This window comes from Leucoraja erinacea, chromosome 3 (genome assembly GCF_028641065.1).
Source record: "Leucoraja erinacea ecotype New England chromosome 3, Leri_hhj_1, whole genome shotgun sequence".
In the NCBI taxonomy this organism is placed as follows: Eukaryota; Metazoa; Chordata; class Chondrichthyes; order Rajiformes; family Rajidae; genus Leucoraja; species Leucoraja erinaceus.
The window spans coordinates 38,331,379-38,348,037 of record NC_073379.1 but is presented as its reverse complement, the minus strand read 5'-3'; the positions used below and the strand labels follow the sequence as shown (position 1 = coordinate 38,348,037).

Below are 16,659 nucleotides of genomic sequence, written 5' to 3'. Positions count from 1 at the left end.
AAGGGCCTGTTCTTGTGCTGGACTATTCCACGTTTTATATTTTATGTTCTATGTTCTTAACATTAAACTGAGGCTTTGGCTTTATCTGTCTGCCAGCTGTTCAAAGAAAATCTCAAAGCATTGGTTCAAAGATGATCTGTGAAGTTCACCCGGGTGCCTTTGCGATATATCTATCCCTAATTTACAACCAAAATCAAACGATCGCATTGTCAGCACATTGGTGATTGTGGTAACATGCTTTGTGCAATTGCTTCCTCTTTTACCAATAACATAACAACAGCCACATATCAAAAACAATTCTATTCTCTGTAACTTCATGGAAGATCCCAAATTTGCTATCTACACTTCTGTGATAACTAAACTTGGAGAGAACACATCCTCCCATGTTTCCATTAAGGTTGAGGTATCTGGACAACCATTTGGTTCTGAACATTATTGGGTTCATTGGCTATTAGTTCTCATCAGCTGTAGTTTTGTGCATGTAGACTTGACGACACAAGGTTGAAATGGACCAACGTCCTGGCTCTGACAGCCAGCTGACAGAGAGAATGCGGACATGTCCCATCAACCTCAATTAAATCCAAGCCTCAGCATTGGAGGAGGCAGTCACATGCTTCACCCCATTGTGTCCTCCATAGTTTGTCCAAATCTTTTTCCATTACATAGACCGAAGCATGAAAATCATGAATAAATTTACGGCAGACACAAATTACTGCAGTTGTTGGTTGACAAAATAAAAGTGACAATGTGCTGGAGTTACTCAGCGGGTCAGGCAGCATTCCTGGAAAATATGGTTAGGTGATGTTTCAGGTCAGGACCTTTCTTCAGAATGATTGCCATTTAATTTCCAAGTATTCTGTCCCTTAATCAATACATTTCTACTTTGACTAAATGGGCTGTTTACTAGCTTTTCTAATGAACTCCCATGAATTTTCTTTGCCCTCTCTTGATAGTGGTCAACGGCGTGAAATATAGTAAATGGTTTGACCGCTTGGCATTTAGTTTTTTGTTAATCAAGACATCTGGATACAAAAAATAACGTTCTCAACACTCTCACTACCAGGGACAGATGATTGTGAGTTCCCACTCCAGCGATCTGTGTTTAGACCTTGGCTGGTGCAGCAGTGCAGTCTCAAGGGAATAATCCAATATTAGCAGTGCTGTGTTTCAGAGATGACAATAAACCTGCACCTGGTTGATTGATAGATACAACATGGAAATAGGCCCCTCAGCCCACCGGTTCCACATTGGCCATTGATTCACATTAGTACTATGCTATCCCAATGTTGCATTCTTAAAGCACTTATAGTAGGATCATTGGTGCCCCCCTCCCTTTTCTGTTGGAGATCTATCAGAAGCGGAGCATCAGCAGAGCCATCTCCATTATCAATGACCCCTATCATCCATCACACCACATCTTCTCCATTCTGCCATCTGGGAAGAGGTACAGGAGCATCAGCTGCAAAACCAGCAGGATGCTACACAGCTTCTTCCCACAGGCAGTAAGACTGGTTAACGGACTGTGCCCCCTCCCCATATACCATACACCAACACATCTAAGCTCGCCCATACGTCGACAGCTAGACACACCTGTCAAAGCAAAGCCACTGTTCAGTCGGAATGTCTGTTTTTATTTCAATTTTTAGGCCTATTTTAGCTATGGTAATTTTAATTTTTAAAGCTACATGTATTTATTCTGTTTTTATTAACTGCACTGAACTGATTGAGAAACAATTTTTTTGTTTCATCTGTGTATGTAAGTACTCTGTTAAAATGACATTAAAGTAAATACTGAATACTGCATCCACTACTTCGGGGCAATTTTACAGAGGACAATTAACCTACAAACCAGCATGTCATTGGAGTGTGGGAGGAAACTGGTGCATCAGTTTCCTCTGAAAACCCATGATCACAGGGAGAACATGTAAATTCCACACAGATAGCACCTAAGGTCAGGATTGAACCTGGGTCTCTAGTGCCATGAGGCTGCAGCTGCACCACTGTGCCACTCAGGGTCTTCAGGGTGATACCTGAAGCAGATCTGAGATAGAAACCCTGTGTCCAGCTCATGTTTATCACTCGACTGACACTGATAACAAATCTCCTGACTGCCCTTCGTATCTGCGAGTCCACAATTATCACAGTGACCGCATAAGAAAATATATCTGATGGGCTGCATGGTGCACTGGAGTGTCCTGAAATTGAGGGGGGAAAAGTGCTTTAAGAATGCAAATTCTTCCTTTATCTATAGATTTGTGAAAGATCTATCTATTGTGAAAAAATATTCATGCTAGTCAACCAAAATATTTGTTGTATTATTATAGTTATTTGTTTTATTTATTACTCTTTTAAAAGAGGGACCCACAAATAAAATCTTCTTTTTTTCCCTCCATTTTAGTGAGCACTGCCTGGCAGTGAAGGAGCTTTATTGTTACAAAGAATGGCTCTCCATGGAGGACAATTCACGCAAACGAGCTTATTCTGCGGGTTTGAATCTACCAGACTGCCAAAGGCTTCCCAGTATACACCATGACCCAGACGCCTGCACCAGAGTCTCCTTCCTTGGTAACTATCCACTGATTGGGATGGACTGGTTTCACATCACCAATTCTCTAAAAAGGCAATGTCAGAATCAGTTAATTTATAATTCTCAGGGGTGATCTAAAGTATTCTGATTTTAAAGGGGATTAGGTGGGGTGGGGGTTGTGGGGTTGAATGGAAGGTGGACAGAAATAAACTATTACTGCTAATTAGGGACTACAGGGCTCGGAAAGATTAGGCTTATTATTGTCACGTGTGCCAAGGTACGGTGGAAAGGTTGTTTTACATGCTACCTAATCAAATCAAAGAATACTATCAATAAATACACTTGTTAAACACAAGTACACGAGGTAGAGCAAAGTGGACAATATGTAAAGCAGAATGTAGTTCTTAGTAATGAGATACATCAGTTTCAGAGACAACATCCAATGCCTGCAATGGGGTAGAGATGAATCAAATAGTACCCTCGCGGATGGAAAGACCATTCAGAAGTCTGATAAAAGAGGGAAAGAAGCAATTTTTGAGTCTGGTGGTGTGTGCTCTGAAACTCCTGTATCTTCTCCCCGAAGTTAGCAGATTGAAGAAGGAATAACCAGGGTGGATCACGTCTTTGATTAAGTTAGAAACATAGAAACATAGAAACATAGAAAATAGGTGCAGGAGGAGGTCATTCGGCCCTTCGAGCCAGCACCGCCATTCATTGTGATCATGGCTGATTTTCCAAGGCAGTGTGAAGTGTAGATGGAGTTGATGGTGGGGACTCTGGTCTCTGCGATGGGCTGGACTACATCCACAACTCTGCAATTTCTTGTGGTCTTGGGCAGAGCTGTTTCCATTCCAAGTTGTGATGCAACCTGACAGCATTTGGTGCATTTGTAGAGGTCTGTAAGAGTTATTGAAGACAAGTTTCAGGCGTAAAGTTACGAGATGGTTACACATGTACAAAGTGCTGGATGTTTGGAATTCTTCCATAAATAGCAGTTGGTGCCGGGTCAATTTAATCTGAGATCCAAAACTGATAGAATTTTGCTCATGGATACGAGGAAAAGACAGGTGCATGAGTCTGGTCACAGAGCAGCCATATTCTTATTGAATGGCAAAACACATTCACGTGGTTGATGATCTCCTATCCTTATGCTCCAATATTCCCTAATTATTTCCCCTTTATTCTTGCAGAAATGAAGAAAGGACTTATTACTAGTAAGTAAATAAACTATCCTCAATTTTACAACTTGCTTGTTAACCATGGTTCCAAGTTCTTTGGAGGACTATTGAATTACTAAAACAGATTTTACAATTATATCTGTTTTTGCTTTCCTTTCCAAGCAATCTTTATGTGTACATAACCACTCATTTGTGGGATGACTTTATAAGTTTGATTAGGGGGACCACTAAAATCAGATTAAACACGTTGTATTGCCAGCTCAAACTAAACCTTTGAAAACCTCAAGATCCATTTCCTTAATGCTGGTCCCAGTTTCTGCTCAATGTCCTCTATGAAGTAGCGTGAACATTCCGTCTACATCAAAGCACAATATTGTTTGAGTTACGGTTATTCTGTGAATACAAATATATCACCTAGGTAAACTGAGAATTAAACGTGTGCAGTAATTATCATTACATTACTAATTATTGTATGAGTAATGTGCCCATGGGTTTTAGTCTCTTTTAGCTGGTTCACTATTGTTTTCCTTTTATACAACTTGTCCAGCTGATGGTTTTGGGCAACATGAGTTACTTAATTTGCTTTGTATTGTTGATTATTTACCAGTCTTGATGCATTAAATTCTCATCCTTCTTTTTGGATTTTCTCATGACCCCCATCTCTATAATCTTCACCAGCACTGTAATGCCCCTGTCCCACTTAGGAAACCTGAACGGAAACCTCTGGAGACTTTGCGCCCCACCCAAGGTTTCCGTGCGGTTCCCGGAGTTTGCAGGTGGTTGCCGGAGGTTGCAGGTAATGGAAGCAGGTAGGGAGACTGACAAAAACCTCCGGGAACCGCACGGAAACCTTGGGTGGGGCGCAAAGTCTCCAGAGGTTTCCGTTCAGATTTCCTAAGTGGGACAGGGGCATAACTCTCTGAGGTCCCTGCACTCTGTTCACTGAACTCTCCCTCAATCCTGATATTCGGGGGTTTAAATGCACCGCCACTGTGGCCGTGCCTTCATCTATCTGGGGCCCTCGGCTTTGGAGGTCAGGTTCAGGCTCCCTTCCTTTAAATGCTCTATAAAACCTGCAACTTTGACTTGTTCAGAATCAGATTTTTAATTGACGCTCCCCACGATAACTTACCGCATTAAAGCTACAATAAAATGAAGATGTCAGGGCTGAGTGAACGGACACCTTCATTTTTGAATATTACATATTCCCTGTCAGTGTTACTTAGTTTAACTCTGTTCTAAATTAACTCCCAAATAGAAGGGAGATTCTTCAACAACAGTAACACAAAGAACACTGTGAAACATGATATATCCTCTGGTAGACACTGAATTGATCTGAATATTCCTGGATGAGGTTTCGCACTTTCAAATATTAATACCTTCCATGATTTATGCTTTTGCAACTTTGAGGTTCATGATTTGGTTGTTGTTTTACCCACAACATGATCAGAATTGAAACAAGAGTATTAATTAGAAAAAATAAGGTGGATGAATTGAATATTTTTTTTGCATCAGATCTAACAGCACCAGTTACATGCCAGAAATTCAAGAGAGTCTGGGGGCAGAGGTTGGTGGAGTTGCTATTACTAAGGTGAAGGTGCTTGGGTAGCTTAAAAGTCTGAAGGTGGAAAAGTCACCTGGACCAGATGAACTGCACCCAGGGTTCTGAAATAGGTAGCTTTAGAGATGGGTGAGGCATTAGTACTGATCTTTCAAGAATTACTAGAATCAGGATTGGTGCAGAGGTCTGGAAAAATGCAAATGTTATTCCACTGGTCAAGAAGGGAGTGAGGCAAAAAAAAAGGAGGAATTACCTTGAATTCAGTGGTTGGTGAGATTTTAGAGTCCATTATTGAGGATGTACTTAGAAGCACATGATAAAATAGGCCGAAGTCAGCATGGTTTTGTGAAGGGGTGTTTGTTCTTGCCTGACGAATCTGTTGGGATTATTTGAGGAATTAAATAGCAGGATAACAAGCGAGAGTCAGTGGATTTTCAGACCTTTGATAAAGTGTTGCACATGAGGCTGGCAAATAAGATGAACCTATGTTTTAGAGGGAAGATACTAGTATGGATAGAAGAATGGCTGAGAGGCAGAAGGCAAAGTGTGGGAATAAAGTTTTTTTTTCTGATTAGCTGCCGGTGACTCGTGGTGTTTTGCAGGGATTGGTGTTGAGTCCACTACTTTTCACATTGTATATTAATGATTTGGATGAGAGAATTGATGGCTTTGAAGCCATGTTTGCAGATGATATGAAGATAGGTGGAGGGACAGGCAGTGCAGAGGAAATAAGGAATCTGCAGAAGGACTTCAACAGGTTGGGAGAGTGGGCAAAGAAGTGACAGATGGAATGCAATTTATTAAAGTGTGTAGTCGTGCACTTTAGTAGTAGGAATAAAGGGGTAGACCATTTTCTAAATGGGGAGAAGATTCAGGAATCAGCGGTGCAAAAGGACTTGGGAGTACTGGTGCTGGATTCCCAAAAGGTTAATTTGGAAATTGAATCGTGGTAAGGAAGGCAAATGCAATGTGAGCATTCATTTTGAGAGGAGTAGAATATAAAGGCAGTGATGTAATGCTGCAGCTTTATAAAGCTCTGATCAGGCCGCGTTTAAAGTATTGTGAGTAGTTTTGGGCCCCATATCTGAGGATGGATTTGCTGGCATTGGAGAGGGTCCAGAGGAGGTTTACAAGAATTATCCCAGGAATGACGGGGTAAATGATTGATGAACTTTTGGCATCTCCGGGCCTGCACTCAATGGACTTTAGAAAGTTGAGGAGGGTCCTCATTTGGTGGCACAGTGGCACAGCGGTGGTGTAGCTGCCTTACAGCGCCAGAAACCCGGGTTCGATCCTGACTACGGATGCTTGTCAATATGGAGTTGACTGCGGGGGTTTTCTCCGGGTGTTCCAGTTTTGTCCCACACACCAAAGACGTTTAGGTTTGTAGACGTAGAGGTTAATTAGCTTCTGTAAATTGTAAATTGTCCCTGGATTGCAGGATAGTACTAGTGTACAGCTGATCGTTGGCTGGTGCAGACTCGGTGGGCTGAAGGGCCTGTTTCCATGCTGTATCTCTAAGGTAAGGAAACTAACTAAATCATGAAAGGCCTGGATGTAGTGGATGTGGAGAGGATGTTTCCACTAGTGGGACAGTCCAGGACCAATTGGGCACAGCCTCAAAATAAAAGGACATACATTTAGGAAGAAGATGAGGATGAATTTCTATAGACAGTGGATGATGAATCTGTAGATTTCATTGCTACTGAGGGCCGTGAAGGCCAAGTCTTTGGGTATTTCTATAGGAGAGATTGACAAGTTCTCAATTTGTAATGATTCAAAGGTTACAGGGAGAAGGCAGGAAAATGGGGTTGAAAGGATAAGGTGGATCAGCCAAGATTAGATGGCGGAGTAGACTCGATTGGCCAAGTGACCCAAGTTTGCTCCCATGACTTATGTGCTGACAAACTTATGAATCTTTCGGTCTTCAGCTCCCTAGTCTTTATTGTCTCTGTTTGTTTGATTCTGATCTTCTGCTCTCGAGTAACTTAGATCAGGTTACCCAAGTGAAGCTCTGAGCAAGTGGACTGATGTCTAGTGGGAGTTCGTCAACCTTGCCCTCCGCGGAAAGATTACACACGTGATTATTTTTGGCTCTGTGTGAATTTAGATTCACTACAACAACCAGAAAGAAGTATCCCCCAAAATGACCTCAGGCCTGAAAAATAAAACTGTTGGAGCAAAGATGCTTTTGAAGTCAGGTGCAAACTAAAGAATGTGATAATAAGGAACTGCAGATGCTGGTTTATACCCAAAACTGACTGGAGCAACTCAGCAGTCAAGTAGCATCCCTGGAGAGCCTGGATAGGCAACATTTTGGGTCGGAACCCTTCTTTAGACTGTAAACTAAACTTCTTTAGACTGTAAACATCTTCAGATTGTATACCAAAGAACTCTACTGTGCAAACTCTCTATGGAATTCCTGCTTTTCATATATTAAACAATGATGGAGAAGTTATGATGAATGCTATGCTTAACCAATGGTGTAGCATTGATATTCATCAATCCCTTCCCCATCCCCTGCAGTGTGAAGATATGACAATCGATGCGATTGTTCCAAACGTAAAGGCCTAGTTGCAGAGTTAAAGCCTGATTCCGACTCCCCAGTCACAGCTCTGAAGTCGGGAACAATTTCAACATGGTGAAAGTACCAGGCAGAGTTTCCCAACATTAAAATTCAGAAATGATGTTTACACTTCGTAGTTCTGTATGTTTTCACTTTTGTCCCCATTTCTGCAGGAAAGTGTTACAGCGACAATGGGAGGTATTACCAGGGTTTGGTGAATACCACAACATCAGGCATTTCCTGCCAGAAGTGGAGTGAGCAGGTTAGTATCTGCAGATATTGCACCAAGGAATCGATGCACACAATTAGCATGGAACATCAACTTGAGTTTCCATCACCGCTCACTACTTTCCTCTGCTTAAATACTTAATTCAGCTACACTTTCAATGCACACATTTATGCTGAAACCCCCTGTGCCATTGACTGCAATATCACACTACTTCCCGTAGATTGACAACAATACTTCATGTCTGACGACATGAATTATCTAAACAGGTTTAGCTTTACTCTATAAACATTGCTATTGCTTGGTAGCACTACTGCAGACTGTAAAAACAGAATGATAAACTCTACATCCTTAGTTGTGTTGGAAATAAACAGGCAACTAATCTTCGCCCTCTCGTGGAAGTATATAAGAGCCATCAAACCTCTTGCTCCTGTCTCATGTTCTGATGCCAGTGATGGAAACATCTATAGATCTTTAGTTATGGTTTCTGGACTCAGCCAATCTAATCAACAAGAGAAGGTCTAATTGGCATTGACAGTCAATTGGGGAAATAAATTAACTGACTCATGTGTCTGAACCCACAAGAATCTATTCTCATATGTACTTACTCTTATGATCTAAATTTTACATGTTAGAACGATTTGAATTTATTCGTATCGTAGCTATTAATCCGTCTCGACTCTCAACGTTCTCCACAGCCAACCTGTTGCTCTCCATTACAATGTGGGAACGTTGTAAAGTCATTAGTGCAGAACAGGTTCTTCCAAACTGCATGTGATAATGACTAAAGCATACAGATGTTGGCTGGGGCGCAACAAAGAGCTCCCCTATGCTCTTTCAGAATAATATTATTAGATCTTTAATGCCCACCTGCTGGGGGTGGAGGGGGGCTCAATGCTTCATTGAAAGACATTGCTATGGTTGCTGACCTCCTCGTACTCATCTCCTTGCAACAGCCTGGAAACAAATGTGTAAAGAAAGGAAGATGAATAAAGGGTCTATTTTGATTTTCAATTCCTGTTCTATTTCATCTGTGCTGTGCAGGCCTTGCGTCCTTTCTTTTGTGTGGATTGCAAGGCTAAGTACTGCATTGTTATTAATAAGGCAAACACCAATCTATAATTTTTAAATGGGAAGCCTGGATAAGATGTGAGGGTGACAGGAAGAGGAAGATTTGCTGTTGGGTAGAAGTGAAGAGCGATGAGAGCAGTGGAGATTGTGTGGTGGGGCGCCACAGTGGCGCAGCCGTAGAGCTACTGCCTTAGTGTGTCAGAGACCCGGGTTCGATCCTGGCTACGGTTGCTGTCTGTAAGGAGTTTGTACGTTCACCTAGTGACCTGCGTGGGCTATCTCCGAGATCTTTAATTTCCTCCCACACTCTAAAGATGTACAGGTTTGTAGGTTAATTGGCTTGGTATAAATGTAAAATTGTCCCTAGTGTGTGTTGGGTAGTGTTAATGTGCGGGGATCACTGCCGGTGCAGACTCGGTGGGCCAAAGGGCCTATTTCCACACTGTATCTCTAAACGAAACTAAACTAAACTAATTAAACTAAACTAAACTAAACACCATGTTATTTTCCACATTGGAGAAGGTCATTGTGGATGATCAGCCATGATCACAATGGATGGCGGTGCTGGCTGGAAGGGCCAAATGGCCTACTCCTGCACCTATTGTCTATTGTCTATTGTCTTTTGTCATTTATACAACATTGAATTGAACTCAGATTGTGCTTGCTGCAAAGATATTCCCCCTGTTGTTCCATCAACATGTTTATCCTTGCATGATAAGACCTTGTGCCTGATCCTATGACTGTACATTTGCAATTAGTAAACAATTTCATTCCTTCCCTCACTCTTCCCCTGTTACAGATTCCCCATTTCCATAGGCGTCTGCCAGAGGTATTTCCTGAGCTAGCCAATTCGGACAACTTCTGCCGTAACCCAGGAGGTGAGAGTGAAAGTCCTTGGTGCTACACCATGAATCGTGACATCCGGTGGGAATTTTGCAATGTGCCCCTATGTATCAATGGTACGTATTTCAATCTATGTTAGGGCTGTGCATGACCAACATCACAACTACAAACAACCTGAAATGTCACGCAAGAACTTGGGCTAACATCCAATTAACCCAAGTACACATAACAAAACCACGTTATTTGTCAGGAATAATACGCATATTACCACAACCTCTATGTGGAAATCTGGGCACATCGCCTGAGTCCAAAGTTAGTGGGTTTGTCTCACTCCAGTGGTCTGAACACAAAGAGCCAAGCTAACACCCCTGGTGATTTACTGAGGGAGCACTATATTGTTTGTGGAGCCCTCTTTCAACTGAGGCTTTTTGGTGGATGACAAATATCCAGTGGGACCATTTAGGAGAAGAGCAGATGAGTTTTTTTCCAGTGTCCTCAATGAACATGCACCAGAAAGAGAGCTTATTGGGTCATTGCCACATTGCTGTTTGTGGAATCTTGCTGAAAGCAAATTAGATGGTGTATTTCCTATATTATATGAGGAAAAGCACATCCCAGGCTGTAGAGCACTTTAGGAAGACAAAATCCTTATCGTTGGTATAGAAATGCATGTTTATTATCATTTCCTCCATACAAAAAACACTGCATTGCTTCCAGAAAGTAGGAGAATCATAAATAAACTTTCGCAAATCAATCATCAGAAATAAGCAAGTGGAAAGTAATCTTACACTGGGCTCAGACTTTCACTGTAATGGGAATTGGTTCTTTTAGGAAAGTCTGCTGTATTGATGCAAGTTAAACCTGAGACCATGCAGTGTTAAGATTATAAAATATGAACTTGTTTAGTACATAAACCACAAGTTATGGCAATCGTGTGTATGTTGCATGATGTGTGGTAGCATTGTTCAGTAGGGAATTGCCAAAGGAACGGCAGGCACTTCTATCAAATAGAGCAAGTGGCAACTGAAGGATCTGTTGAACTTTATGATGATAAACCTCAACAGTTGATCACAGAGCAGAAATTGTAAAAGAACAGACACACTTTTTTTCATACAAAGGGAGTGGAAACTTAAAACTCTCTTCCACTGAAAAATTGTTGAGGTTGGGAGTCAGCTGGAACATTTCTTTACAGTGAGTAATAGGTTTTTGTTTGGTAAGGATGAATAAATGGAACTAACTGCCGTAATTGAATAGTGCTACAAGACTAAGGGGCTGAATAACCTCCTTCTATATACTTAAAGTCATAATAAGTTCATTTTTCCATGACGGAATTTGGACTCGTGTCTCCAGATCATTAGCAAGGCTCCATTACCGTTTGCACAATAATTTAACCTCTGTAGTACCATATCCAATGTTAAGTCGCTGGTAGTGTACTTAATATACTGTACTAATCTGATTATCCTTTTCAGTTACCTCAAATGTAGGAGTGAAACCTAAAACAGAAACTGCAAGCAATCCCAGCGCTTCTGCCACCTACTCAATGACCATCATCATTTCCATAATCTCAAGCCTTGCCGCCTCTGTGCTGTTGATAATTATAATTCTCACGTGCCATCGTCGCCAGAAGGAATGGCAGACCAGAAAGAGGTAAGTTTTATTTCCCACCTGACATGGGGGCATAAAGTGATTTTGGAATCCATTTAGCATGAAGTTATGGTGAGCCTTCAGAAATCCCTGGTTGGAATATTTTATGAAAGGAAAATCAAAATAGAAATCTATATTAGAATTATGTTTAAGGAACTGTAGATACTGGAAAATCGAAGGCAGACAAAAGTGCTGGAGAAACTTAGCAGGTGCGGCAGCATTTATGGAGCGAAGGAAATAGGCAACGTTTCGGGCCGAAACCCTTCTTCAGACCTGTATTAGAATTATTTGTGCTGCCTGGGGAACTGGCAGATATAGGGTGTTTAGTGTTACAAAAGGTATTTGATGAAGCACCACCTAAGAATTGATTACACAAGAGAGTGGTCACAGCATTGAGAGTAAGATGCAAGCATGGGTAGAGGGTTGGTTAATTGACAAAACAGAGAGGTGGTATAAATGTTAAAGAAAGAACTGCAGATGCTGGAAAATCGTAGGTAGACAAAAATGCTGGAGAAACTCAGCGGGTGAGGCAGCATCTATGGAGCAAAGGAATAGGTGACGTTTCGGGTCAAGACCCTTCTTCAGACTGATGTGGGGGTGTGGGGGGAGGGTCATTTTCAGGTTGTAATAAGTGGGGTGCCACAGGGATTGGTGTGATTTGTATCAATTATATTGATGTAGGCACTGAAAGCATTGAATCAGAGTTTATGGACAATGTAAAGCATTCTGAGATTCTATTTTTTTGTTATTTCTTTGACATAAACATGAATCAATACCATCAACTGCACGGAAACAGGCCATCTCAGCCCTACAAGTCCGTGCCGAACAAATACATCAACTGTTTGCTTGTTCCTTTCTTCAGGAGGTGCTGAGTACATTCATGCTTTTGTTTCTCAGTTACAGAGGAACCGAGACCCCCACTCTGGCAGCCCTCCCTTCAGAGCTGCTCCTTGACAGACTTCACCCCAATCCAATGTACCAGCGCCTGCCTCTTCTTCTCAATGCCAAGCTACTCAGCCTCGAATATCCAAGGAATAACATTGAATATGTGCGGGATATCGGAGAGGGAGCCTTTGGAAGAGTGTTCCAGGCGAGGTGAGTAGTTCTTTCATATTCAGCATGGGGAAAGTACAGAGTATCCTAACTTCAATGGGAAGATGGACTTGCATTTTAATGCTGCTTCCCACAATCCACATCATTTTATAGACAACTAAATACTTCTTGAAATATAGCCTCTGTTGTAATGTAGAAAATGTTGAAGTCACAAAAGCACACAAAATAGTAACAGAGTAATTCAGCAAATCAGGCAACATCTCTGGAGAACGTGGATAGGACAGTTTTGGGTTGAAACCCTCCTTCATTGAAGATCTGAAGACGAGTCTCAACCCAAAACGTCGCCTATCCATGTTCTCCAGAGACACTGCCCGACCTGCTCCAGCACTTTGTGTCCTTTTGTGTACTAAATGTGGAAGTCAATTTGCACAAAGGATGCTCCCCCTACCACCACTTGGTAATTCCAGATATTTTCTTTCTAGTGATGATGTGTGAGTGTTAATTGTTGACCAGGATGTCAGGAGAAATTCCCCTGTTCTTTGAAACAGCATCCCTCTATGCTCGCCTGAAAGAGTAGAGTCTCTATACTGCCCCTGTCCGACTTAGGCAATTTTTTAGGCGACTACAGGCGACTAGACTATCGCCACATGGTCGCCGGGATGTCACCAGTATGGTCGTGAGTAGTCTCCTCAGTTGCCCAAAGAATCATAGCGTTTTTATGGTCGTTGCTGGATTTTGAAATGCTCAAAACGTTTTGGCGACAGTTGGCTTGTGATAGGTTGTCGCCAGGATGACGTAGGTTGTCGCCGGTGCTGACCGACGAAAGAATTGTCTATTCTCCCCATCACCACGTGGGTTCCCTCCCGGTACTCTGATTTTTTCTGCCTCCACTCCACCACCCCATCGCCCATTTGCCCGTCTCAAATACATACTGGCTGTCGGGTTAATTGGCTGCTGTAAATTACCACTAGTATCGTTGAAGGAGGGGGTTGATAGGAACGCGACAGGAAAAATGGGATTAGTGTTGATGGTGTTTGATGATCAGTATGGACTCGGTAGGCCAAAGTGCCTGTTTTCATGCTGGATGACTATGACTAAAATCACCACTTGTTTGTCTCCAACTATTCGAACTCTGGCCCTTATAACACAGCTGCTCACAACCATTTGCATATAAAGCAGAAGTTGACGTCACTGGCTGGCTGTACATTGAATTGATATACGCACTTAGGCAAAGTTCCACTAGTCGAGGCTGCTAGCCAGTTGAGTCACTGGGCCCGTCAGCCAACTTGCCTTGCAAACCAAGACATTCTGGCCTCTGTCAAGTGTAAAGGAATCTGTTCAGATGGCCATGTCCTGTGCTCAGTTACAGGGTCACTGCCAAAGATGCCAAGGTGAGATTCATCGTTGTGTTCCACCATCAACTAAACTGATGGCTGCACTATAGAAAGACTGTACAAAAATGATTCACTTCGTTGCACTTTCAGGGGAGATCACCTCAGTATGGGACTAAATGCTTTACGGTACTTGGTTCAGAAAGAACTATTGAGTGAGCACACTGTTCCTGTTCCAGGAGGCTGATAGATAGTTATGAAGATGTACAGCACAGGAACAAATCGTTGGCTCAGCATACTATGCTGCCTGTTATTCCTTTCTATGTTAAACTCATTTTAATATATTCCATTTCAGATCTGCTCTAAACCTTGTACCACTCAACTTAAATCTACATCCATTTGCCTTAGGCACCCCCACAATGGGACTGAGATTTTTATTTTCTGCCCTATCTACCTCCCTCATAATTGTATATACCTCACTCAAGGCACCCCTTGGCCTCTTTCACTCAGAGGAAAACAAACCCAATCTCTCCTTATCATTGTCGTGCTTCAATCCAGGCAATACTTTTCTGACATTGCAGCTGTTTTCATGCAGAGAACTATATAAAACAGGAAGGAGGCCATTTGGGTCAGGACCCTTCTTCAGACTGATGTAAAGCATTCGCCCAAAAAATCCAAGAGAGACTTGCATTCAATTATTTTTTTTAAATATCTGTGGCAAATTTTATAGAAACAAAACATTCCAGAGAACTTTACAACTAACATGATAACTTTAAAAATGTAGACTCTGCTTTAATATGGATAATATGGCAGCCACAGCAAGCTACCAAAAACAGAAATTTGAGAACAGCTTTTTGATGGTGTTGCTTGAATTGATCGGAATACTGGGCATAATTGTCCTGCTCTTGTTCAAATTCGAGCGACGGGATCTTCTACATCCAAATGCGAGGGTGGAAATGATCTTGCTTTAACATCTCATTCAAAGTAGGGCATCTTCAACAGAGCAGCACCTTCTCAGTCCAGCAGTGCAGCGTTAACCTAGGTTAAGTCAATGACCGCAGGCCCCTATCTCTTGCACTTACCCAATCACTGTATCAATTGCAGTAAATCCTCATCAGCCTACATAAATCAACAAATGTTTTATTGCTGTGTTTTAAGGCAGATTCTATTTATTTTTCAGATTATGTTGTATTAACATTCTGTTGCATTGTTTTGACATAAAAATAAGATAACCTTGCACATAAATCTACAAACATTCCACGGCCTTCCTGTTTTTGTAGGCAAGTAGCAGTATGCGTTTTCTCTTGTGCATGAATGCACATCCATAATAAAAATAGTGGGGAGTGTTTCCAGTCTGAATTCAGTTTCAAAAATAGCTCCAGGTCAATTCTAATTGCTGAACGGTTAAATCTTAATTTGAATCCACACAATAAAAACAAATCACTTGTCCCATTCTTGTTCATTCATGGGATCTGGGCTTCAGTAGCATATATTGCCCATCCTTAATTGTACTCAAGATGGTGAATCTGTGGGATTTTCTTGAGTTTTGCAGTCTTTCCGATGAAGTTATCCACAGTGCCAGGATTTAATAATAATAATAATAAATTTTATTTAATGGGCACCTTTCAGACATCTCAAGGACACCTTGCATAGTAATCGGAATAAAAACATATAATCGGAATAAAACAAGCAATAAAGACATCACAGAGACACAAATCAAAAACAGAACTCAATCCAAAAACAGAAAATCAAAAACACAGTGTGAAGAGAGAGCAGCGGCAGCCAAAGCGCGCCAGCGTCCACTCTCTTTACACGGCAGCCATCTTGGACACAGACTCACAGGATCACAATTAGACAAAAAAATCATCCCCCCACAGTGGATAGCACTGTTTAGACCCAGTTTAGACACAATTTAGACACAATTTAGACCCAGATGTGATGGAGAGAAATATATTTTTAAGTTAGTTTGATATGTGATGTAGAGGGGATTTCATTGGTCACGTTCTGCCCGTGCATTTATAACCGTATAACCATATAACAATTACAGCACGGAAACAGGCCATCTCGGCCCTTCTAGTCCGTGCCGAACACTTACTCTCACCTAGTCCCATCTACCTGCACTCAGACCATAACCCTCCATTCCTTTCCTGTCCATATACCTATCCAATTTATATTTAAATGATAAAATTGAACCTGCCTCCACCACTTCCACTGGAAGCTCATTCCACACAGCTACCACTCTCTGAGTAAAGAAGTTCCCCCTCATGTTACCCCTGAACGTTTGTCCCTTAATTCTCAAGTCATGTCCCCTTGTTTGAATCTTCCCTACTCTCAATGGAAAAAGCTTATCCACGTCAACGCTGTCTATCCCTCTCATCATTTTAAAGTCCTCTATCAAGTCCCCCCTTAACCTTCTGCGCTCCAAAGAATAAAGACCTAACTTGTTCAACCTTTCTCTGCAACTTAGGTGCTGAAACCCAGGCAACATTCTAGTAAATCTCCTCTGTACGCTCTCTATTTTGTTGACATCTTTCCTATAATTTGGCGACCAAAATTGTACACCAGACTCCAGAATTGGTTTCACCAATGCCTTGTACAATTTTAACATTACATCCCAACTTCTATACTCAATGCGCTGATTTATAAAGACCAGCACACC

The 16,659-nt window shown here is 41.7% G+C and overlaps 1 protein-coding gene across 1 annotated transcript in view; it reads left to right on the top strand.

Annotated features, from left to right (window-relative positions):
- The window catches only part of musk (muscle, skeletal, receptor tyrosine kinase), a 135,610-nt gene that overhangs the window by 66,570 nt on the left and 52,381 nt on the right, over positions 1-16,659 (top strand). The window contains exons 10-15 of the mRNA XM_055632454.1: positions 2,399-2,565; positions 3,718-3,741; positions 8,006-8,094; positions 9,929-10,088; positions 11,442-11,619; positions 12,514-12,711. Of these exons, the coding sequence (XP_055488429.1) occupies positions 2,399-2,565; positions 3,718-3,741; positions 8,006-8,094; positions 9,929-10,088; positions 11,442-11,619; positions 12,514-12,711 (816 nt within the window). The remainder of the gene's footprint in view (positions 1-2,398; positions 2,566-3,717; positions 3,742-8,005; positions 8,095-9,928; positions 10,089-11,441; positions 11,620-12,513; positions 12,712-16,659) is intronic.